This window comes from Ipomoea nil, unplaced genomic scaffold (assembly GCF_001879475.1).
Source record: "Ipomoea nil cultivar Tokyo-kokei standard unplaced genomic scaffold, Asagao_1.1 scaffold0268, whole genome shotgun sequence".
Lineage (NCBI taxonomy): Eukaryota > Viridiplantae > Streptophyta > Magnoliopsida > Solanales > Convolvulaceae > Ipomoea > Ipomoea nil.
The window spans coordinates 2,740,419-2,766,106 of NW_017616696.1; the positions used below are offsets into that span (position 1 = coordinate 2,740,419).

Genomic DNA, 25,688 nt, shown 5'->3' on the forward strand with positions numbered 1-25,688 from the left:
TTATATTATTATATTAATTTATAATTCTCACATTCTCTACCTATAAATTGGTGACAAAAAATGGAGAGATTTTTTTATTAACCAGAAATTTCAGTTGCTATGTTTTTTCGGATACAAATTTATAATTATAAATTTATATTAATAAATAATTATTTAAGACAAGTATAATTTATTTTATATTGTGGACACATGATTTTTAATAATTTTGGTTTAATAATATTATACCTTAATTATAAAAATTATACATGATAATCTTAGTATTAAATGTCATACAATAATTACCATAAACAATGTTTAACAATTGACAAATTCTATTAGGCAATAAAAATTACTATTATAAAATCTTTTGTAATATGGACACGTTATTTTTAATTATTTTGATTTAATAATATTATATTTTATTTATAAAAATTTGAAGTAATACATTTAGTACTATTGAATATTGATTGACTAAAAATTATCTTAATTATTAAGGTAATTAATAGGTATTTAGCTTTAAAAAAATTCAAATATATTAATTATACATAGTAGTATGAAATCAATTAGTAGGACAGTTATATTATGTAATCTAATTAATAATTTACTTTTTAAAATTATATCCTCTTTTCAATAATTATATATATATACTTAATGTATAATATTATTGACATAAAATAAATTATACTTATATTAATATATAATTAATTTTTAATATTAATGGTAATTATTCTAATAATTTTCTTTCCTTCTTTCGTGTAATTATTATGATAATTTTATGGTAATGTGTTTAAATATTGGAAGAGAACAAATATTAAAATTAATATAATTAATGAAATTATTTTGGTAATTGCCACAATATTTATTAATTATAATTAATATAATTATTGAAACAAAAAAAATATAATATTTCTTCCCTAAAAATATTTGTGACAATTTCATTAAGTTATAATTAATAAAATATGAAATATAATTAAAGAAATGAAAGTATAAAATTAACAAAACATGAATATTTATAATTTTAGATACAATTATACACTATAATAATCATACAATATTTAAATGCTACATTTTAAATTTCTAAATGTAATTTTTTAATTATAAATCTATCAATATAAATTATAATTATTGAAATTATATTATAGAATTTTTCTATATACATATTAATAAATACTATGTGTATATACAATGTATTATACAATCATATAAGGAAATGCGTCCGATTAGAGTTTAAATTTATTCATACAAAATTTAGAATTTACATTTTTTTTATTGATTTCGAAGTACAATTCTCTTAGTTAGTATTCATATTTTTAGAATTATAATATATATGAAATACAATTAGGAATAAATAAACTTAATTATGTGAATTTTTCAATAAATTTATCTAAATATGTACATGATTAGAGATTATATTAACCATACAAAATTTAAATTTAAATTTTGTATGTTATGAAAATAGATACTTGACCAAATATATAAAAATCCAACTATATTATTATATTGTACATTATAATATATTTTCATTGTTTTCTATTTTTAATTTTAAATTCATAAAAAAAAAAAAAATCCGTGCAACGCACGGGTAAAACACAATCGTTATACTCTGCACCACGACGCGCGCAGCACTGTGCATCCCGCGCCTCCCAAAACGACGTTGTTTTGGGAGGCGCGGAAGGGGGTTGACGTTATTATGTGTATTTGTTTATATCATTATGTGTATTTATTTATACAATTATGTGTATTTTTTTATACAGTTATGTATTGCATTAGGACGCACGATGCAATGCGCACCCTGGTGCATGATATAAATTGCCGGTAAAACACTATATTTTTAAAAATACAATTTGATAAATATCATAAATTAATTAGTACAATATCATTTCTGTTTATAATAATTAAAGAAAAAATAAATAATTCAAATATGTGAACCAATGATTTCAAAATAAAATTAATATATAGTTACAAATAAATATAGCATTATTAGATGTACTTTAATTAGTTTTAATTTTCTTAATGAAATGACTTTTCTTTATCAATTTTTTATGGTAGACTAAGGGAGTGTGTGGGCTGCTGAAAAATATTTTAAAAATAAAAATACTTACTAATAAAAGATAATTTTAAAATATGTTTTAACCCCTCATAACATGTGTAAATCTTATATTTTTTTAAAAATACAATTTGATAAATATCATAAATTAATTAGTATAGTATCATTTTTGTTTATAATAATTAACGAAAAAATAAATAATTCAAATATGTGAACCAATGATTTCAAAATGAAATTAATATACAGTTACAAATAAATATAGCATGATTAGATTTAATTTAATTAGTTTTAATTTTCTTAATGAAATGACTTTTCTTTATCCATAGTGTTTGGATTGCTGGAAAATCTATAATCTATAATATAATTAAAAAAAAAATTCTATTTAGGGTGTGTTTGGAAACCCGGAAAATGACTTCTGGAAGTCATTTTCCGGGGTTTTGGTGTTTGGTTACATTGGAAAATGACTGGTCAAAGGAAAATGGGGTGGAAGTCAATGGAAAAGGAAGGCAATTTTATGGAAAATGACTTCCCCTTTTTTTTGGGGGAAGTCATTTTCCAACTTTTACACCAACATCATCAACACCATACCACCACCACCACCACTACCAACATACCACCGTCGCCGCCATCTCCACCATACCACCGCCACCACCACCACCATACCACCGTTGTCACACCACCACCATCACACCACCGTCGCCGCCACCACTACCACCATACCACCGCAACCACCGTCGCCACCACTACCGTCGCCGCCACTACCACCATACCACCGCAACCACCGTCGCCACCACTACCGTCGCCGCCACTACCACCATACCACCGCAACCACCGTCGCCGCCATCACCACCATACCACCGCCCCCACCACCACCATACCATCGCACCCACCGCCGCCGCCACCACCACCATACCACCGCAACCACCGTCGCCGCCACCACTACCGTCATACCACCGCCGCCGCCACCACCACCATACCACCGCCGCCACCACCACACCACCGCCACCGCCACCACCGCCACCACCACTACCATACCACCGCAACCACCGCCGCCGCCACCACCACCATACCACCGCAACCACCGTCGCCGCCACCACTACCGTCATACCACCGCCGCCGCCACCACCACCATACCACCGCCACCACTACCACACCACCGCCGCCACCGCCACCACCACCATACCACCGCCACCACCGCCGCCACCGCCACCACCACCACCATACCACCGCAACCACCACCACCACTACCACCACCATACCACCGCAACCACCGTCGCCGCCACCACTACCACCATACCACCGCCGCCGCCGCCACCACCATACCACCATCGCCGCCACCACCACCACCACCACACCATCGTCATACTACCACCACCATCACACCACCACCAATTATTATTATTATTATTATTATTATTATTATTATTATTATTATTATTATTATTATTATTATTATTATTATTATTATATAATGAATAACACCACTACCACTACACCACCACCACCACCATAATATTTTTGATATATTATTAGTTTTTTTTTTTTTGTTGAAAAACTTAGCTATTTTTTATTATATTTAAAATTAATATTATATTATTATATATTATTATACATGTTGTAATATTCTAAATAAAATAATTAAAATGTTTAATTATACAATTCTACTCATTTTCCAGAAAATGAACCAAACACACAAAAACAGTTTTCCAGAATGCAACCAAACACCGGAAAGGAAAATGTTTTCCGGAAAATGACTCATTTTCCAGAAAACATTTTCCAGAAGTCATTTTCCTGGTTTCCAAACGGACCCTTACTTGATTTCCCGCTCAAACAATAGTAAATAGTAAAGGTAAATTAAAAAACGAACAGAAATATTTCACAATAATTCTCTACATCATCATCAATTAAAAATGGAACAAAAATGAGGTAAATTGGAAAATAAATGAATATTAATAATTGACTGAAAATTAAAAATGAAAAAAAGAAACAGAAATTAGGTTAAGTGGAAAAGAAATGAATATTAATAATTAAATGAAAATTAAAAATGATCCATAATTGACTAAAATTGAAAAGAAAATTGTCAGATTATTGCAATTTAATTTTCACAATAATATTACATAGTAGAATAAATCAAAACACAATTATATCATAAATCTTTCACAATTTTAAGCAATGGAACAGAAATTAAAAATGGAACGAAAATATTTCAATAATAATATTCTACATCATCAAGTAAAAGTAAATAAAAAATGAAAAGGAAATATTTCAATAATAATATTCTACACCATCAATAGTAAAGACATATTTTAAACAACAGTAAAGGTAAACTAAAAATGGAACGGAAATATTTCAATAAAAATATTCTACATCATCAATTAAAAATGGTTCGGATAGGTAAAAATATCACTGCATCTGATATTCTAATTGACCAATTGACTGAGAATAAAAAGAATAATTGCCTGAAAATGAATCTGATATTACTAATTGACTGAAATTATAAAAGGAAATGAATATTAATAATTGACTACAAATAAAAAATGATCCATAATTGAAATGAAAAAATAAATTGACAGATCATTGCATTTTAATTAAAAAATGAAACATAAATTAAAAATTGGACGGAAATATTTCAATAATAATATTCTACATCATCAATAGTAAATACATATTTTAAACAATAGTAAAAGTAAATTAAAAATACAAAGAAAATATTTCAATAAAAATATTCTACATCATCAATTAAAACTGGAACAGAAATTAGGTAAAAATATCAATACATCTAATATTCTAATTGACTAAAAATAAAAAAGAATAATTGACTGAAAATGAATTTGATATTACTAATTGACTGAAAATATAAAAGGATTACTAATTGACTGAAATTCTACCATTATATATTTTTACCCGAGTCACTCATCCTTTGGGACTAAAGGTGTTAGCTCTAGACGAAGATAGACAAGATTGTGTTGTTACTATCAATGTTGTCTACAAAGAGGTTTTAATAGTATGTAAATACAATCTGTGATATTATGTTTTTTTAAATGGCAAAATTGCTATATATCTAGACAAAAAATATATTTTCCATACACATAAATTAGGATATCAATTCATTTTTATAACTGAGTTGCTAGAGAACGAGCACATTTGATTAATTTATAAAAGTACTGAACAATGATAAATAAAATCTCCAAAGTTACAGCACCGCATGTGTACATTTACATATTAGCTATTAATTTGAGCAATTAATAACATAAAAACACATAAATGATCCAAACCATACTTTCAATTGCACTATATAATCTTTGATGTTCTAATTTAAATAATTATATATCGATCCAAATATTCTTAGTATATTACAACAAATTTATTCCGTGCATCGCACGGGCGCAAATACTAGTATAATAATAATAATCCAAACCTCTTAATATAAGTTTCTAATAATCAATTCCCTAATATAATTTTCTTATCACATTTTAATTAATTGCTACTTTTCCTAATATGGCTTACCTAAAAGGCTTCCTATTCTTTTTACAGGGTGTTGCTATTTGCACCACCCTTTGACTAAAATGAGGTATAAAGTACATTAAAAGTATAAAAATATTGTAATTTATAATAAATACATAGGTGGTGCAAATAGCCTAATGGGTGGTCAAAATGCTATTTGCACCACCTTAGTAAAACTGCATTTATTAGATTTAAGTAATAATTAATTAATTCAAAATTTAATTCATTAATTTTTATAAAAAAAAAAACAAAAATAAAAAAAAAACAATGAAACGTCGCCTTCTCCGGTGAGAAGGTAACCTAGTGGGTCGCCTTCTCACCGGAGACAATAGTTATGATGTGCAACCGTGTGCACCATGCATGGTGCACACAGTTGCAAAACGACGTCGTTTTGACTAAAAACGCGCGTCCCATTTAAAAAAAAATCAGTTTCGATTCCCCTCAACATGATTATTGTGGATATATAGTTATGAATTTGTGAACATATAGCTATGAAGGATATATAGTTATGAATTTATGGATATTTAGTTCATTCATTGTGGATGTTTAGTTCATTCATTGTGGATATTTAGTTCATTCATTATGGATTTTGTGTTATTCATTCACTGTGGATATATAGTTATGAACTTGTGGATATATAGTTATGAATTTGTGGATATATAATTCAAATTATGCACAAAAAAATGTTATTGCCGGGAATCGAACCTGATTTTTTTTTTTTTAAAAAAAAAGTGAAACGCGCGTTTTTAGTCAAAACGACGTCGTTTTTGCAACCGTGTGCACCATACACCGGAGAAGGCCAACCCAGGTAGAAGCCTACCTGGCAGTCCGTCGCCTTCTCACCGGAGAAGGTGACAGATCTTTTTTTTTTTTCTTTCTTTCTTTTTAATATGTTGATTTAAAAAATAAAAAATAAATATTACTTTTTGACCACATTGATTAATGGTGGTCAAATAGCACTTTGCTATTTGCACCACCTATAAAGTTATTTGACCTATTATATAGGTGGTGCAAATAGCAAAATATGTGGTGTGAATAGAATTTCCCTTTTTATAATACTGATCTATATGTTAATCCGTGCGGAATATGAATTGAGAAAATAATAGAACAATGGTCACATGCATGAAGTCTAAGGGACATGAGTTTGGTGGCTACTTTTTATGAGAAATTTGAATTAGCTTTGAATATTATTAGTATTTCCAAATTATCATTATGTTTATTTTATAGTTCCAATGCATGTCTTTAATATTTGCAACTCTTCAATTTTTTTTAGTTGTCTATTTAAATAGACTTTTATATTGAGAAGTTCAAGTTTGAATATTATTGAAAGTCTTTGAGTTTGAGTTATATTGTTTGTGTTCTTCATGTTCTCCCTTGTCCTGTATCAGTTGGTATTCAGAGTCTCGAGTTCTTAGGCGACAACCGAGATAGCGCCAGTGCCCTCTCCACTTGTCTCGACCCAATATGGCACAAGGCGGTATCAACAACAATGGTAACTCATCCAACGACGGTGATCGTGGAGTGGATGCCTTTTGGGCAGATTTTCTAAGGCAAGAAGAAAATGTAAATCGTGAGCTATTCGATATACGCAATCTTCTTGCTGATATTAGTCTTCGTATAAATGGTAATGGAGCTCCTCAAGCTACCAACCATGAAAGAGACCCACTTGTAAATCATGCAAATCGATTTCCTTTGGGCAACGTCGGCAGGCAGATACATCACTTCAAAATAATAATAGTGATGATTCTGAGAATGAAACCCAATATCAAAATTTTCCCTAGCAAAGACAGTGTCATCCAAAGCATAATCTACCAACCTTTAATGGATATTTAGATTCGGAGATCTTATTGGATTGGTGTTTAGAAGTTGATAACTACATAGGCATGTTTGAAGTTTCTGAAAATAAGCAAGCAAAATGTATTGCCAGTATGCTGCGTGGAAGAGCTCTGGCATGGTGGAAGACTATTCAAAAAAACAGAACAAGACAAGGTAAACGCTCAGTGAAAACATGGAGGAAAATGATAAAACTTCTGATGGAACAGTTTTTGCCCAAGGATTATTACCAGGTACATTTCTTCCAAAAATATCATAATGTTAGTAGATATGCAGAGGACATGTTATAGATGAGATCATGTGAAATTCTAGCATGCTACAAACAACTCCAAAAAACTCCTAAGTAACATACTGCCATCAAGGTTCAAGAACAACCAATAATGCCAGTAGCTCCATTGTGGACACACGGTAAATCTTTTAATATGAACTTTCAAGCTGAAAATTTGTTGACTGAAGTTACTCCAAATAAACACTCCCTTCTTCCTATAAGAACACTTGTTGAGATTAAAAGCCAACCTACACATGGATTCAAGGCTATTCACTTCCATAAATCTCAACCTCCACCGTACCATTCACACAAGAGGCCGGGACTAAGAGATGTTTGAAGAGAAAAGAACCTGACTACTATTCGGATGAAGGTTGGGCTCGAAGGTTTATTAATCCTGGAGATGAAAATATCAAGGAGGGAGAAAATGATTGTGAAGACGAAATAGAGATTTCCAAATAAAATGATGAGCATGCATTCTGTCAAATTTATGAAGTCACTAAGAAATTAGTGATCATAGATTATTTTACTGCTTATCAGAAACAACATAGGCATGCTATTAACTTTATCCCGCTGTTGCAAAAGTATTATGGAGATGTAAAATCTGAAAGGTGTGTTCTTGAAGCTCAAGATGAAGCTATGACTAAACTTGATGCTACCAATGCAAGGTATAAAGCCCAGGCTAACAAAAGACAGCTTAAGAAAATATATTTAGAATGGGTGAGAAGGTTATGGTCTTTATCCATAAGAATCATGTGTTCACGAAAACATTTTACAAATTGAGTTTTAAGAGATATGGGTATTAATTATAAGCTAAGGTTCGAAAAAAAAGAAAGTTGAAAGCCCTCATAAGGACTTTATATTACTCCGAGGAGGTAACATTACATTTTGAGGACTCGGGGCGAGTCCTTCTCAACCAAGGGAGAATGATGCGGAACAGAAATTTAGAAAATCATAGAACAATGGTCACATGCATGAAGTCTAAGGGACATGGAGTTTGGTGGTTACTTTTTTTGGGAAATTTGAATTAGCTTTAAATATTATTAGTATTTCCAATTCTCATTATGTTTATTTTATAGTTACAATGCATGCCTTTAATATTTGCAACTTTTCAGTTGTTCTCAATTGTCTATTTAAACAGATAGATTCAGAATTTTTTTCCAATAAAACAAAAGAGATGATTTTTAAAAAATAAATAAATTACCTAAGATTTTTTTTTTAATATATAACCATTACCTAAAAAATATAGTTGTAAATATTATTGGATATGTGCGAAAAATAAAACACATCGAAACTTTATAAAATACACATATTAAATAAGTGACTGTGTTGAAGCCATAGGGGAAGAACTACAAAATATGAAAAACTATGTTAATGCAAGGATTTGAACACAAGACCTTTCCCATTACCAACCACATGCTTTACCAACTAATCTAACTCCTTACTTGTTAACATTAACTAATTTTTTTTATACTAATACTAAACCTATACTATATATACATATATACATACAAAAATTATATATGGGTCGGGGGTGGGGGTACTTGCCCCCCCGCCCCCCTTTGGCTCCGTCGCTGACTATTTACCATCTAAATAATGGTAATTACTACCCGTATTTAACTTCTAAATTTATTATGGTAATTAAACATGAGAATCCCTTCTTATGACAATTATATATATATATATATATATATATATATATATATATATATATATATATATATATATTACTTCAAATAATATCAATTACACGTGCACTTCATTTGATTACTTTTGAATAAATTCTTTAAAAATATGGCAATTAAAGAATTAATACTTTTTGTAATATAAATTTTATCTGATCAGTTAAAGAAATTGATAATACACATATTACGTTCACAATTAAAGAAGATTTAAAAAATTATGATAATTTTCAATTCACAAATTATTGCCCTAATTCACGTCCATATAATTATGAAAATTATTCAAATTCACATATTATTACACATATAAAATTATGTTAATGCTTACTTTTGAATAAAATCTTAACAATTATGGTAATTAAGAAATTAATTCACACATTATACATTTATTAAACTGTTTTTTATACTTGCCATAATGGTTTTACATTACTTTGAATATTCATTTGTTTTATTCGTTTATCCACACCATGTTCATAGGTGAAATTATAGTATTTAAAAGAATATTATAAAAATTATTTAACTGAGAATAAAAATAACACGAAATTTAGACCAACTAAAATAGGAAATGACTATTAATAATTGACTAAAAATTAAAAATGATTCGAAACTGACTAAAATGTAAAAAAAATATATATATATTAATACTTGATTAAAAAATAAAAATAAAATGAATATTAATAAATTACCGAAAATATAAAAATTTTCATGAAAATTAGGCCAATAGAAAAAGAAATTAATATTTATACTTTATAAGTTACTAAAAATATAAAACTTATTGGTATAAAATGTATTAATATGAATGTAAAATGAAGTTTGCATCTCAACATTTTTTCGAGATGGAAAAAAATATTAATCTCGGTTATATATATTTTATAAAATGTAAAGTTAGTTGAAATATTAAAAAAAAAACTGTTATTAATAATTGACTAATTAATTAATATGCATTAAAAAGGAATAATTAACTGAGAATAAAAATGACACAAAATTTAGGCCAATTGAAATAGGAAATGACTATTAATAATTGATTGAAAATGAAAAATGATTCCAAACTGACTCAGTATATAGAAAGAATATTAATCTTAATTATATATTTTATAAAATATAAAGTTACTGGAAATATACAAAAAAAAAAATTGCATATATATGTTGCTGAAATATGGTTATGTAAAGATATATATATATATTTAAAAATGCAAAATGGAATAAAATCGTTTAGTATCCACAATTTATAAGGAAAATTTTGTAATTAAAGATGGAAAAGGTTTTGCAAATATGAGATGAAAATATAAGGTTTAGCCGAAATAGAATGAATATTAATCGAGATATATATTTACAAATTGAAAATTGAATAGAATCATTTAGTATCCACAATTTATAAGAAACTAGTTCTTTTACGCGCTTTCCGCAAATGAAATAATGCCCAATGATTATTTTTAAATAAGTATATCAATGCAATATTATATCAGAGATGTTCATACAAAAGTAAATAAATATTGAATTTGTTTATTTAAATCGGTAATTTAAAGTATATAAATGCAAGATAATATATTAGAGATTGATTTTATTGTCACTAAAATAAATATTTGCAACTTTGGAATAACGCTAGTCTAAATACTTAGTCTAAAAACGCTAGTCTAAATAAATACTACTTTTGGTTTAATTTTCTCTAATTCTTCTTAATTCTCTTTTGGGTAGCATTGTCATTGTCTTCATCTTCCGTACATGTCTTCTTTTTTTTTTTTTGGTAGTGTGTCATGTGCAATTGGGTTACTGATGGTAGTATAGATGGATTCATCATGCAATGAGATTATTGTGTAGGAAGCTTTAGATTTGCCTTGTTGTGTATATGATGAGATCTTAGTTGTACTATTAACTCTTTAATCTTACAAGCATTTATTGATATTTGGTAATAGTAGTATTTTTCCTACATGTTTCATGTGTTGTGAGATGTGTGTCGTCGATTATCATGTGAAAGTATTAAAAAATATATTAATATTTATTATATTTGTATAAAATACTTGGTAAATAAATATATAGAACATATTTTTTGTATTATAACTTTGATATTTAATTACAAGATAATGCAAAAAGAAGACAATGGACAATGTAGTGAATACAATAAATTAATAAATTTAAAGGCAATGAATATTTGAATTGTAAGAAAATAAAGATAATATAACTAATGAAATTATATTTCTTTTAATTTTTTTTAATGAATAATTTTTTTTTAAAGAGTGAATTTCATTTTTGGTCCTACTGTTATAGGGGCGTTTCTAATTTTAGTCCACCTTAATTTTTTTTTTGCCAGTTTATAACCACTATTATTGAATGTGTTCCACTTTTAGTCCCACCGTTAGTATTTCCATCAAGAGGCCGTGTAATCTAGCAATCGTTATGCCATGGAACCGTGTTCACCATTCATGGTGAACACGGTTCCAACGGTGTTAGTACACCGTTATCTTCTTCTTTTTTTTTTCTTTTTTCTTTTCTTAATTAATTGCTCGTCCGAAATCACGGACATTCATAAATTATGAATCCATGCCTGCACATTCACTTTGGAACCATGCCTACACATTCACTTTGGAACCATGAGATTATGAATTTTCTGTTATAAGATTATGAATTTTCTGTTATAAGATTATGAATTTTTAGTTATGAGATTATGAATTTTCTGTTATGCGATTATGAATTTTCTGTTATGCGATTATGAATTTTCTGTTATGAGATTATGAATTTTCATTACATTCATAATCACATAACAGAAAATTCATAATTTGATCAACGCGCACCGTTAACTCCACATCTGCGATTTTTTTTTTTTTTTTGCCTAAAAACGATGTCGTTTGGCCTTGTGTTCACCATTCACGGTGAACACGTTTCCAGGGCATAATTTGCCGTAATCTAGGGGTATTTTGACCTTTCTTCTCATCCAAGACTATGTTTGACTAAAGAAATGAGAACATTAAACCTAAAACCTAAAAAACCTCACTGGCCCATCTTGGAACGAACGAAACGATGTAGCTTTGGCTTCCCATTCTCGTTGTTCGAAGAGCCATCTTCGAATATCGGAGGAGGAGGGCGAAGCGCCTGGATTAAAAGAGAAGAGACAAACATAAAAAGACCAAAATACCCTTTGATTATACGGCCTCTTGACGGAAATATTAACGGTGGACTAAAAGTGGAACACATTCAATAACAATGGTTGTAAAGTGGAAAAAAAAAATTAAAGTGGACTGAAATTGATAACGCCCCTATAACAGTAGGACAAAAAATGGAATTCACTCTTTTTAAAATAAAGCATTATACACATCTAATTCTAAATTAATTAAATGCATATGCATTATTTTTTGTTGTAGCTACTAATTTATTTAATTTAATAAAAGTAATAAAGTGGTCGTACATACTTTTCATCAACAATCATGAAATCAATGATTTTTTTTTTTGTTTAAATTTCCATTCCTTGGTGAGACAATTGTTTTGGGAGTTTGTCAATGACAATTGCTACAATTGTTGTCGATAGATGATGATAATAAATAATTCAAAATATATGGTTACAATAGATATTGTTATAATGATATTGTAAAAATTAACTTACAAATTTCTTTAGAAGTTTTCATGCATTGATAAAATTCTGATGTGTAAACTTGTTCAATTGGAGTTAGTAGGATGTTAACATTATCAATTATTTGAAAAATGATCATACCGTTTTAGAGTTCATGTGTAATTGTATTTATGATCAACAACTTTGTAGTTAGACCGCGCATGTCTGACAATGATGTAAGAACAATTTTGTCCGATAAAAAAAATAATAGTATAATATTTGTAAAGTAATGTACAATTGTACCATTATACAAAAAAATATAAAAAATATTAATACCATAATGACCTAAATCATTCCAATAATACAAAAGCATAATTGAAATATTAAGTTTTGTTCTAAATAATCAAAGAATATTAATTAAATGTTAAAAAAATAAACTTAACCTAAATTTGTCTTAAAAAAAAAAAATCAAGAAAACCAAATGATTTTTAAAGTTCTTGATTTATAAATTTGATGTTGAACTTTGAATGCTATGTATTTAGTTGAGCTAATTATTTGATCACAGTTTATGTTAAATTTTATATTATATATTTTTTAAATGCATTTTAACATATTCATAATATATGTTTAACAATTATACCAACTTTAATTGGGATGGAGTTCGAATCTACGACTTTTATTATATAAATTAATGAGTATGTTAAGAATAATAAATAATTAACAGAATATTTTGTTACTAAAGTTTATACCAAATTTATGATTATTTATTTAAGGAAGAAAATAATATAATAGACCGTATATAAGGAAAATAATTAAAGAAATACTAAATCAAAATAATATGAACCATTCCTTTTAAGAAACAATTACTATCCAGATATTTTTTTGTTTTAGTTGAGAGCCTAACAATATTGACTTCTATTAGATTTGTAGATATAGATATATAGAAAGATAGATATAGATATATGGATATAGATATAGATTTAGATGTTTTCAAAAAAAAAAAAGATATAGATTTAGATATAGATATAGATAGATATCACCCCCATTCTCCGAGAATATTGATGACTTGAACGTTCCATGATTGTTTTACTAATCTGCTACATTTGGTCATTAAGTTCCTCACATTTTCCCGGATATCATCCCCGTTTCCTCGCCTCGTTATCTAGCCGACCATAAAATGAATGTTTTTTTTTTTTTTTTTTTTAAAGGAAAGAAGTACTGAGTTTTGATGTATTAAAAAAAAAAAATTATAAACTTTTATTCTGATATGATAGGGGGGCGTTTGTTTGTTGACTACAACTTTTAATTCTGTTTCGTGGAAGGGCGAAGGCGTAAAGCTGAGAGGAAAATATTTTCGTCTGCCATTCTCTTTCCTTCTGCTCTACCAAACACTGAGACCAAAAGTGGTCGGCTTTTCCGCCCGGAACTGTTTCCATAAACCACTGACGCTTCTTCTCCGATGAAATTATCGCCGGAATCGTCATTTTCCCATCGCCGATCGCCACCGGACCATCTCTCAGACAATTACTTCCACTGATTGTTTTTTTGGCGTAAAACCCTTAATCTACAGGTCAGTTCGATACTCTTGATTTCTTTACTGCCTTTTAGCTTTCGGACGTTTGTAATTGGAATTTAGATCCTGAGTATAGTTAATTGTGAGAAATAATCTGATCCGGAGTGATATTTGGGGACTTCGATCTAGGATAATTTTCTACAGTGTTAGCTGCTGGTTGTCAGGCTCTCGGGAAATTTTCACTCTGCGTTCTGCTAGGATTTAATATGCAGAAGAGTGGGAATCTTCCCAGGAACAATTCTTTGAGGCTCGCAGCGTCTCCGCAGTCCCTTCGTCGCCTTGGTTTTTGCTCTCAGATAACGACTGGACAGCATTCGTCTCCGATCGTCTTCCCGGAGAAGCGTAACAAAGGGAGGAACTTGGCTCGGCCGGACAGAGACGTTGGAGGTGCTAGCGATTTCAATGATCCTAAGAAGGATAAAAGGGAGGAGCACAAGATTGATATTGGAGACGAGCAGTCTGACCTTCTAGGATATGAAGTTTTTACTGGGAAATTGGCATTGGACAAGAAAAAGGCTAGTAAAAATGATGATAAGGAATCCTCAAAGGAAATTGCAAGCCAGGATGCTGTTGATGCTAAGCTTACAAGTAAAGCCATGGTTTGGGGTTCTCAAATGCTGTCTTTAGAAGATGTTATTTCGGTAAGCTTCATTTAGTTAATTGCGAGGTTTATGTTCATCTACAAGCCCCTTTGTCTTTGAACTGTTTTTGGTATTTTGAATTCCACAGGTGTCATACTGCCCTAACCTTCGACATTTCACAGTTCATTCATATCCCCCTAGAAAGGCTTCTTGTGGTCTTTCTTGTTTATTAAAAACTCGAAGAAATCGCAAAGATTTTCGCTTTCTAGCTTCCTCTCCTGATGAAGCACTTCAATGGGTTAGTGCATTTGCAGAACAGCAATGTTTTGTGAATTTGTTGCCACATCCCATGGGTTCTTCGAAGAAGCAGGCAACTGAGATGGTTTTAAATGAATTTCCTCCTGAATCGTATATAAGATGTAAAACTCCTCCTAAAGTGCTTGTGATTTTAAACCCACGATCTGGACGAGGTCGTTCAAGTAAAGTGTTTCATGCCATGGCTGAACCTATACTCAAGGTACTCTTTTGCTGACAATTTATAGGAATGTATTAACCACCCATGCTATCGCCAATTGATACCAATTATGCAAATATATTTTAAAATCAATACAGGAATTGTTGACTTACTGTTTTTGTTCATGACAAGCACAAGCACGACCTCTGTAAATGGAAAAGACCTATTGTCACCTCTCCTTCCTGTTAAGCGATGTAAATAAAAATAAAATAGACCGCAATGTATTCATTAATTATCTGTAGAGACTAGAGAGTTAGAGATAGCTTGTAGGCCTATAAATTTTGTATAGATGAGAGGTGGCAAGTAACAGCTGGAAATTTGGTACGTAAAGATTTTTTAGAGGGAACTTCTTGAATTGATTTCTTGTTGGTATTTATTCAAGCAATTTGGAAGTTCAATATATGTTGGGATTTCCATTAAAAAAAAACAGGGATGGAGTATTCTTATCTCTATGCTGCAAATAATGTCCGTCTGTTTCTGTCGGTTAGGACTTTTCTACATGGCATCTTAAGAACGGCTGGACGTTATTATGTAATTGACTACTAGGTTTTGTTGTTATACACTATGACATATACCATAATACCATTCAAAGTCTCATTACAACAATAGTATTTATAATGCACACAAGTCTCTTCTTGATACATGCCTAACTCTTGTTGGTTGCAAATTAAAAGCTTGCTGGATTTAACATGGAGGTAGTGAAAACAACATCTGCAGGCCATGCTAGAAAACTTGCTTCCACTGTTGACTTCAGTACTTGCCCAGATGGTAGGTGCTGCATTTAGTATTCCTAACAAGTCTTCTGTTCAATGTTATTTGTGTCTGATCAAATTCCTCATGTTCTCTTTATCTTGTGTTGTTGGATTTAAACTTACAGGTATTATATGTGTTGGAGGTGATGGAATAGTGAATGAGGTTAGATACCCAGCAGTGTTTTTGTCATACTTGTTCATTTGATCCTTATTATTTTAGAAAATTCGGGGGTTGCTTTTCTTTAGTCACCCTAATTCAAAAGAGCCAGCCAATTCACAGATTCCATCCCAAACATTTGAAAAGATTGTGTCTCCTCTTATTTATTATCTTTCTCTTTCCTTAATTTTTAAAAAATAAAATAAAATTCCGGGGGCATAAGATGTTATGTTGGTTTCAAGACGAGAGATCATATTGTGTTGGAATTAATTGTGACCACACTTACAATTTGTTAATCTTAGATTACTATTGGATATGCATTTTCTTTTGAGAGTTTTTGATATTTCTATGTTAGTTATAGAAGTCACATTTGCTTTGCCCTACTTTAAAAAAAAAAAAAACTAAACTAAATTAAACAAAACCAAACATACTTTTTATAATGACAATTTTGTTTTTCTTAATTATACTTTGTTTTTTATCTTATAGATTGAATTGCTTGCTTACATGATCTTATGCAAATTTCAGGTATTAAATGGTTTACTTTGTAGGACTGACCAGAAAGAAGCAATTTCAATTCCAATTGGAATCATACCTGCCGGTTCAGATAATTCTTTGGTTTGGACTGTTCTTGGTGTTAGGGACCCCATTTCTGCTGCAATAGCCATAGTCAAGGTATTAATTATTCACAAAATTCTTTTCCTGGATGCATGATCCATGCCTCCGATTCTGTGATGAAATAGCAGGTACCTCCCCTGATGCATGAAAAATTACAAGTTTCTTGCTTGTATGCCTCCTAGAGCAACCACCTTTTCCAGTTGTTCTTGGATCAAGATCTGTTTTGTTTAGTCCTTTCACATACAACTAGACTGTACATTTGGTGGCTTAAATGGAGAAAGCTTGCTTTCTAACCTATTTTCTTGTAGAGGCGTTTCAATATGGACTTTATCCTTTGTTATTGCTATGGACTGGCAGTTTCAAATTCAAGTAGTCAAGTGCTTAGTCTTTCAGTATATCTTTGGAATGCAGGTCCCATGAATCTTCTATCAATGAAAATGTAAAAGAAAAAATGTACACTTCATATGAAAAGTTATATAAATCTATTCCTTCTTTAGTAATAATAAATGCTCCCTATTCTGGTTACAAATAATAAATATAATCAGTCAATCCTAGAGTCAACTCAGTTAAAATGAGAAGGGTAGCACTTTTTCATGTGATTCGATGTTGGAGCAAGTTGAAGAACTAGCTAAGTAATTGTTTCCTACTTTCCTATGAGAAATACACCTTTTTTTTTTTGTTAGTTTAGCTAAGAGTTCATGATACTTTTAAAGTCGGTCATAAAATGAGTTAGATTTTTTTTTTTTTTTTTCTCCATAGATTACTCTGCAAGCTCAAAGATTGGTTGCATTTGATAGAACTTCTCAAATAATCCTACTCTGCATAATCTAAATTAATGGGTACTTGTAAAGTTATAGGGAAAGGTTTCAGTTACTCCGTATATTAATGCCAGACAATTCAGCCTAGAAATATTTCTCTAGGATTATAGTCTTGGAATGAATATCGTATGATTCTTTTTCTGCTAGAAGTCAATTGTTTTCCTCTATACCGCTCCCCAAAAGTGAGCTCTTCCCATGGTTTGGATTATTTATGTGTTGGAATATAGACACATCAATGGGAACTCAAATGACTAGAGTATCAAGGAAGTCAAATGACTAGACATAATCCCCTTAAATATTTATCTTGCTTTCCAAGGATAGTTTTCGCTTATATAAGTTGGTTTTTCTTCATTTCAGGGAGGTCTTACCGCAACAGATGTTTTTGCTGTTGAGTGGGTTCAAAGTGGTGCAATTCACTTTGGGATGACTGTTTCTTATTTTGGCTTTGTTAGTGATGGTAAGTCTCTTATATGTATCTGCCTATCCACTATGTAAGTACTTTTTGATGCATCCATAGACAATGCTTTTGATCTGTTTATGAATGTTCCTGGGTGCATCTAAAACCATTTTATCAATAATCTTAAGTATGATTGAAAAACTAATATTGTTGTTGGAAAATTAAGTGCTATTTGGGTTCTCTTATTTGGCTCATGCTGGAATTCAAGAGTCATGTTAGTTGAAGAATCAATATCCAAAATTTAAGTGATGAGACTCTCATTGCTTATAAATACGCTCCGCTCTTGTAATCTTTTCACTTATGCAGTCTATTCTCATATCTCCTCTCTCATTGTTACTGAGTTTATTATACTATTTGCTTAACGTATATAGCTTCCATCTTCTGCTAGATCTTACACCTCATTACTTCCCATTATAGTATCAAATCCAACTTCTAGTGGCTTCTTTCCAGCAGATTTTCAGCTGAAGTTACTGTTCATGTTAACAGTAGCCTGAATACTGCTCTTATTTCCTATGCATTCAGCTTTACCATTTTGACCAGTTTCACGCGTCTTCTCTAGAATTTTCTAATTTGTCCTTCTGCATTGCCAGGAAGTGGATTGCCACAACCCCATTCATCATTTTTTACCAGTGGAGTGTACTTTAAAAAAAAAAAAAAAAGAAGAAAGAAAACGGAAGTAAAAAAGAAAAGAATGACTTCAGTGTTTAGCCATTTCATGAGATCTCATTAGGTCTTGAGTGATGGCTATGGGAGCTGTCACCCATTTTCCAGTTCCTTCTTATGATACAGTGTCTTTGGTTGAAGAAGTGCTATCTTGGTTTTTCTTCATTAAGCAGTGCTTGGCTTTGGTGCATTTGAAGAGCTAGCTTTGCAGTAAACAAGTTGTTTTCAGTTCTTTCTTCTTTGAGATGTCACATCTTAGCATAAACCCCTGCACCAATGAAGTCTTGTTTTTTTTTATTCTTCATGATGCTTCTTCCATAAGGACATCACTTTCTTTCTCGCTGATGAAGTCTTATCTTGGCTCTTTCTTTGTCTTCCTGCGGCACATTTTTTAAGAATCAGTTCTTTGTGAAGAAGGTTGCATTGGCTCTATCTTTTGTGTGTTGTTCTTATGATCCACTTGAGTTCCAGGCTTCCAGCTTCATTTTCCTGTTGTAGTCCATTGTGCATTTTTCAGGTTCTAGTGGTGATGTCAAGGATAGTTGAGGATCAGAATTTTTGTTACTGCTTTTTCTACCCAAGAGTATTATATGCTCATATTATCACTCAGTTTACATTTTAAATTCATAACCCCTGGGCCCTAGAATAAAGGAAATGACTCAACCGTTGAACTGCTTGTCTTCAAAATTGGTGTGAAAACACTATATGATGGCAGCCTTATTCCTCTTACAATGTTTAGCATACCTAAGCAGTCGAACTTTTTACCTTCTATTTTATATGTATCTTATCTCATAATAGTGTTGGGTAGTCTTTCTATATATTCCAAGTGTATTATATCTATTCCAAATTTGATACAAGTTTTTTGGATAAAAACTCATTTTTGAATGCATTTGAGATGTGAAGAATGTGCTTTTTTTCTTTACTTATTTGCTTGTAGTTTTGGAACTGTCTGACCGGTACCAGAAGCGATTTGGTCCTTTGCGATACTTCATTGCTGGTTTCTTCAAATTCTTGTGTTTGCCAAAGTACAACTATGAAGTGGAATATCTTCCCGCGTCAAAAGAAGCAACTGAAGGCAGGAAAGCTTTGGCTGAAAAGGAAGTTATTGATATGTCAGAGCTGTACACTGACATCATGAGGAGATCAAGCAAGGAAGGCCTTCCCAGAGCCTCTAGCTTATCAAGCATTGATTCAATAATGACTCCAAGTAGAATGTCTGGAGCAGACTTGGATACTACCTGCAGTAGCACCGAGCCATCTGAGTATGTACGTGCCATAGATCCAAAATCTAAACGGTTATCTGCTGGAAGAAGCCACCAATCAACTACTGAACCAGAAGTTATCCATCCGCAACTTCCTCTTTCTGCAACTACAAACTATCCCAGGACTAGGTCGAAGTCTAGGACTGATAAAGGATGGACCGGATTGCCCGCTACAAATGATCCCACTAGATGTTCTTGGGGGAATATTGCAACACATGATAAAGAGGATATTTCATCCACAATATCGGATCCTGGTCCAATTTGGGATTCAGAACCAAGATGGGACTCTGAACCTAATCATTGGGACGTCGAAAACCCTATTGAATTGCCAGGGCCAGTGGAAGACACTGAAGATGTTGCTCAGAAGGAGATGTTCATAAAGCCCGAGGAGAAATGGGTCACTACAAAAGGTCACTTTCTTGGTGTTCTTGTATGCAACCATTCATGTAGAACGGTTCAAAGTGTGAGTTCACAGGTTGTGGCCCCCAAAGCTGAGCATGATGATAACACATTAGATTTATTGATGGTTCATGGGAGTGGGAGGCTAAAGCTTTTGAGATTTTTCTTGCTTATGCAAATGGGTCGACACCTTTCACTGCCATATGTTGAATATGTTAAGGTAAGCCGAACCAAACTCTTTCCCTTACCCCGGTGATGATTTTAGGTTTGTCTGAACATGAATATATTTTATTGACAGTCATTTCCAAATAATAAACATAAATATTTCATAGAGAGTAAAATAATTTGGAAACAATTACATAGTATTATTTGTTAGTTTCTGAAATTGGTCCAAGTGCTTGAACCATGTGTCTCTGCAAAACAGTGTCATTTGCTTTTCCATGAATTGCAGGTAAAATCAGTTAAGCTTAAGCCGGGAAAGCACACACACAATGGCTGTGGTATTGATGGCGAACTTTTTAGCGTTAATGGACCAGTCATCTCATCCATACTTCCTGACCAGTGCCGGCTTATTGGTCGCTCGACCAATAGTAATAAATGATGGATACATGTCATCACCCCTTTACGCGGGGATTCTTAGCTATGTTAATACTCTGGTTCACCTCTCATAACAGATCTTGAGCGCACTTTGTAATGGCAAAAACTTTTGGTTTTTTTTGGTTTGCAAGCTGAAGCCCCTGTAAATTTTGCTGCTGCTGTTTTTAGGCTTATTTTTCTATTTTTTAAAAAAGTTATTGTTGGTATAGTATACAATGTATCCATCACTACATGCCCACATGTTTAGCAGTTGGCTTTTGTGCGGAGAATGGTGTTGAGTTGATAACCATGCTTGTAACGTAACAGGTTTGATACACTTAGGCAAATAATCTTTTGCTTTTTTTTTTTTTTTTTGGGCATGTCGGTGGGGAATGAAGATTGAATTTGAGATCTAATTAGTGGGGTGAATGTATGATGTGATTATAAGTCCATAATTTTGAAAGGTGTTCGAGATGAATATCGTGTCAATATTCATTACTATTATGAAGGGAAATTTTTATTATTTTATGTGTTGTAGTTCGATTAACAAACAAAGTTTGATTGAAATTATTTTTGATTAATTTTTTTTTTTTTTGTATAATATAGAGTATTAAGTTTAGTATTAGTATGCAAAATTTAGATATAGTAAATTTTAATTTTGGTCCTGTGACTATTGTGGTCTTGTTAATTGTGAAATTTTAGTTATTCCGATCAAATTTTACTTGGAATAATTAGTCAATTAATCTTTAATTGAAAGAACAATTTCATCTTTGTATGTGTGGTCGAAAATAGAATAGTGGAACTCCGATGTCCTTAGCAATATTGACAGAGGATGAGAGCCTTCACCTTCGAATCCTCCTTTTGAATCCAACACCTTCACTTTCAATTTGGCATCATCCCTTGTGCAATCATTAGTGAACAAAATTTGGGTTGAAATTGTAAGTGAAAAGGGAGAGAAGAAAGGTTTTTGGCAGGGAGTATGATTCGGTTCCTAGTTATTGCGTTGGGTGTTGCTGGTTTGGGCATTTGTCAAAGGTCTGTCGAAGGGGGAAATAAGGTGAGACTGCGGTAGAGAGACCTCAGGTGGCGGAGTGGATGGAGGGGATTGGGGGAAATAGGATGAGACTGCGGTAGAGAAGGTGACTTTGTGGGCGAAAAAATCGTTGGTAACTTTAATCGAAATATTATCTGATTAGAAATGCAGATAGCTACAAAATGAATGGGATTTCAATTTTCACAATGAGTGTTTCACAATAAGTGTCTTCCTTTTACCTAATGAGTTGTGTAAGGAAATTGAAAGAGTCATGAATGCTTATTGGTGGGGTTGTGAGGGAGATAGAAGCAAGGGAATACGTTGGGAGGCCTTATGTGTCCCAAAGAACTAGGGAGGTATGGGGTTTAAAAAGCTTTGGGAATTCAATATTTCCATGTTAGGAAAACAAGCGTGGATGCTTATTCACTATCCTAATTCCTTGTTGTCCAGAGTGTTTAAGGCCAAATATTTTCCAAGAATCACTTTTTTTTGATGCACAAATGGGCAGTAACCCCTCCTATATTTGGCGCAACATTCTCGAGTCACAAACTGTTCTTAAAAGGGGCTGTAGATGGAGAGTTGGAAATGGTGCATCTATTAATATTTGGACTGACCCTTGGCTTCCTAATAACGCTTCTCCTTTTGTGCTTTCTCCCATGGCAGATCACCATCAAATTACCTCTGTGGCTAGTCTGATCGACATAGCTGATTCAACTTGGAATGCACCCCTTATTGAGGAAATCTTTGGCCAATCTGATGTTGATCTCATCAAGAGTATCCCCATTGCTGATAATATGCCCGCCGACAAGATCATCTGGATGGAAGAGGAAAAATGTGTCTATTCAGTCCAAAGCTGTTACAGGAGTTTGGTTCAGAATTTCAGCAACACACAGCCTCCCTTTTGGCCAAGAATATGGAAGATGCTTCTCTCTCCTAAGATAAAATGCTTCTTTTGGCAATTATGTTCAAATGTCTTGCCCACCTATGATCTTTTGTCCCTATTACATGTCAGCTATGCAATGGAGATGATGAGAGCTCACTCCACTTATTTGTCAATTGTCCCTTAGCGAGAAGCTGTTGGAGCTTGGTGAATGGCATAGACAATTTCTCTGGTAACTCTTTCATTGAATGGTTGGAGTCCTACTTTGCCACCAAATCTGATAGTATCATTGCTATATGTTGGAAAACCTGGGATGCCCGAAACGAAAAGATATGGAACCAAACAATTCTCTCAGCTCCTACTATTTGCCAGAGTGTCTTAATATTCTTGTAGGAATGGAAAACTGTTGTATCCTCCTCTTCTATTCTGCCTTCAGGAAGTATGGCTTCTGAACCTTGGACTAATTATTAGAAGAGAAAGGTGGCAGTTAAGCCTTGATGGCAGTTAAGCTCTGTTAAGAAGTTAGTTAGGATCTTTTCTCTTTTCTGTTATCTGTTAGCTCTGTGTATATAAGGCCATCTGTAAAGTTTCTTTTTAGTTGATGAAGACAGAACCAATGTAACAGTACTCTTCCTCCGTTCAATCAGATTTCCTCTTTTTCTTCATACTCTCTCTTTTGTAATATGGTATCAGAGCCATAAGCATCAATGGCTTGGAATGCGCAAAACAGACCTCCTGGTATCACAATTAATCCACCAGCAGTAGGAACTACAGCGACTACGCCGGCACCACCGATCAACTCTACCGTAGCAAACTTCGATCCAAATGACGCGGCTAGTCCGTATTTTCTGCATCCAAATGAGAATCCTTCGTTGATTCTAGTCTCCGCCGTCCTCAATGGCCGGAACTATCACCCTTGGGCCAGGGCAATGGAGATGGCATTGCTATCCAAGAACAAACTAGGGTTTGTTGATGGCACAATCTCTGCGCCAAATGTAGGAGAAGTGAAGTATCCCTATTGGAGGAGATGTAACAACATGGTGGCAACCTGGATCATGCGAGCTGTTTCCCCAGAAATTGCGTCTACGATCCTCTGGGTTGGATCAGCTGAACGCATATGGAGCATGTTGAAGGCAAGATTCAGCGAGGCAGACATCTTTAGGATCTCTGACCTACATGCAGAAATTCATCAAATTAGGCAAGGAGATTTGACAGTGAGTGCCTATTTTGCCAAATTAAAGAATCTGTGGGATGAACTCCAGGTTATTAGGCCTTTTCCTGTGTGTAAATGTGAAAGAGTCTGCGATTGTGGATTATTAGAGACTCTGCATCAGAACTTGGAGAACGACAATCTGTCAGTCTTCTTGAGAGGTTTGAATGATACTTATGCATCGGTTCAATCCCAGATTATGATGACGAAGCCGCTTCCCAATGTTGATGAGGCGTTCATGATGATTCAACAACAAGAAAGAAGGTTCAATAATGGAGTGGTAGGCTTGCAACCTCAAGAAGCAGGCAGTGTTTTACTCACTCAAGGCAGTGGGGCAGGTTTTAAGAAGTTCAACAATAATAATAACAAGAAACCTGTTTGTTCATACTGTGGATTCACTGGACACGTTGCCGAGAAATGCTACAAGAAAAATGGGTATCCACCTGGGTGGAAACCAAGAAATAAACCTGCTGGTTCTGCCAACCAAGTTACTACCAACAGATGAACAATCTCTTAATGAAAGCATGGGGTCTACCAGCACTGGATCTATCACTCTGAATCAAGATGAGTACAGGATGTTCAAGCAGCTCCTGCAGAGGGACAATATGGCCTATCAATCACCTTTGAATGGAATTGGAGGAGTGGCACCCCAGGTCAACATGATTGCTGCCAATTTCGTTCCCAATTCTCAATTTGAAGGTAATTACTCTAAACCTTCTTCTGAAAATAAAGTTGCTTGGATACTTGATAGTGGAGCTACTCACCACATTGTATGCCATCATGATATGTTGACTAATGCCAAGGAAGTCCAAGGTATGTTTGTTGAGCTACCTAATGGTGACAAAGCTGACATTACACATATAGGGTCTGTAAGTGCTGACAATCTGGTCCTGCAAAATGTATTCTGTGTGCCTGGTTTTCATTATAACCTGATCTCTATCAGTGAGCTAATTAAAACCTCCAAGTGCAAAATGTTATTATATTCTGACTGGTGTATTATACAGGATCAGGAATGTGGGAAGATGATTGGCTTGGCTAACTTGCAAAAGGGGCTATATTACCTTGTGAAACCAACCTTTCCTGTTAATGATAGACTAGCACAAGTTAGGGTCAATGCTTGTAATTCTGCCAATACTTGGCATGCTAGACTAGGGCATTGTTCCTATGAAAAACTGAAGCAGTTACCTATGATAGATGTAAATTTCAAAGTGAATAAAGATGATGTTTGCAGCATTTGTCATCTAGCCAAACAAAGGAGATTACCCTTTAATACTAGCTCTACTGTCTCTAGTAAGTGCTTTGACTTGGTACATATTGATATCTGGGGACCATATCACACACACACTA

General features: G+C 32.8%; 2 protein-coding genes across 3 annotated transcripts; both read left to right on the forward strand.

Moving 5' to 3' along the window:
- Positions 1–14,157: 14,157 nt before the first annotated feature.
- LOC109148539 (sphingoid long-chain bases kinase 1-like) lies at positions 14,158–21,634 on the forward strand. 2 transcript variants are annotated; one of them, XM_019296279.1, is made up of 9 exons: positions 14,158–14,421; positions 14,554–15,065; positions 15,154–15,522; positions 16,194–16,287; positions 16,397–16,434; positions 16,954–17,100; positions 18,219–18,318; positions 19,919–20,862; positions 21,094–21,634. In XM_019296279.1, exons 2-9 carry the CDS (start codon positions 14,631–14,633, stop codon positions 21,241–21,243), a joined length of 2,277 nt encoding a protein of 758 aa, XP_019151824.1. In that variant the 5' UTR covers positions 14,158–14,421; positions 14,554–14,630; the 3' UTR covers positions 21,244–21,634. The 2 variants fall into 2 exon arrangements, with proteins under 2 accessions (XP_019151824.1, XP_019151831.1); XM_019296286.1 differs by lacking the exons at positions 16,194–16,287; positions 16,397–16,434.
- Positions 21,635–23,838: 2,204 nt separating this feature from the next.
- LOC109152706 lies at positions 23,839–24,846 on the forward strand. The gene has a single exon (XM_019300359.1). It carries the CDS (start codon positions 23,839–23,841, stop codon positions 24,844–24,846), a length of 1,008 nt encoding a protein of 335 aa, XP_019155904.1.
- The last annotated feature ends 842 nt before the right edge of the window (positions 24,847–25,688 follow it).

Coding starts and splice junctions, on each gene's coding strand:
- LOC109148539 (XM_019296279.1), top strand. CDS start 14,631: ATGCAGAAGAGTGGGAATCTTCCCAGGAACAATTCTTTGAGGCTCGCA. Junction 16,435..16,953: donor GTGATGGAATAGTGAATGAG/GTTAGATACCCA, acceptor TGCAAATTTCAG/GTATTAAATGGTTTACTTTG. Junction 18,319..19,918: donor TTTTGGCTTTGTTAGTGATG/GTAAGTCTCTTA, acceptor ATTTGCTTGTAG/TTTTGGAACTGTCTGACCGG.
- LOC109152706 (XM_019300359.1), top strand. CDS start 23,839: ATGGCTTGGAATGCGCAAAACAGACCTCCTGGTATCACAATTAATCCA.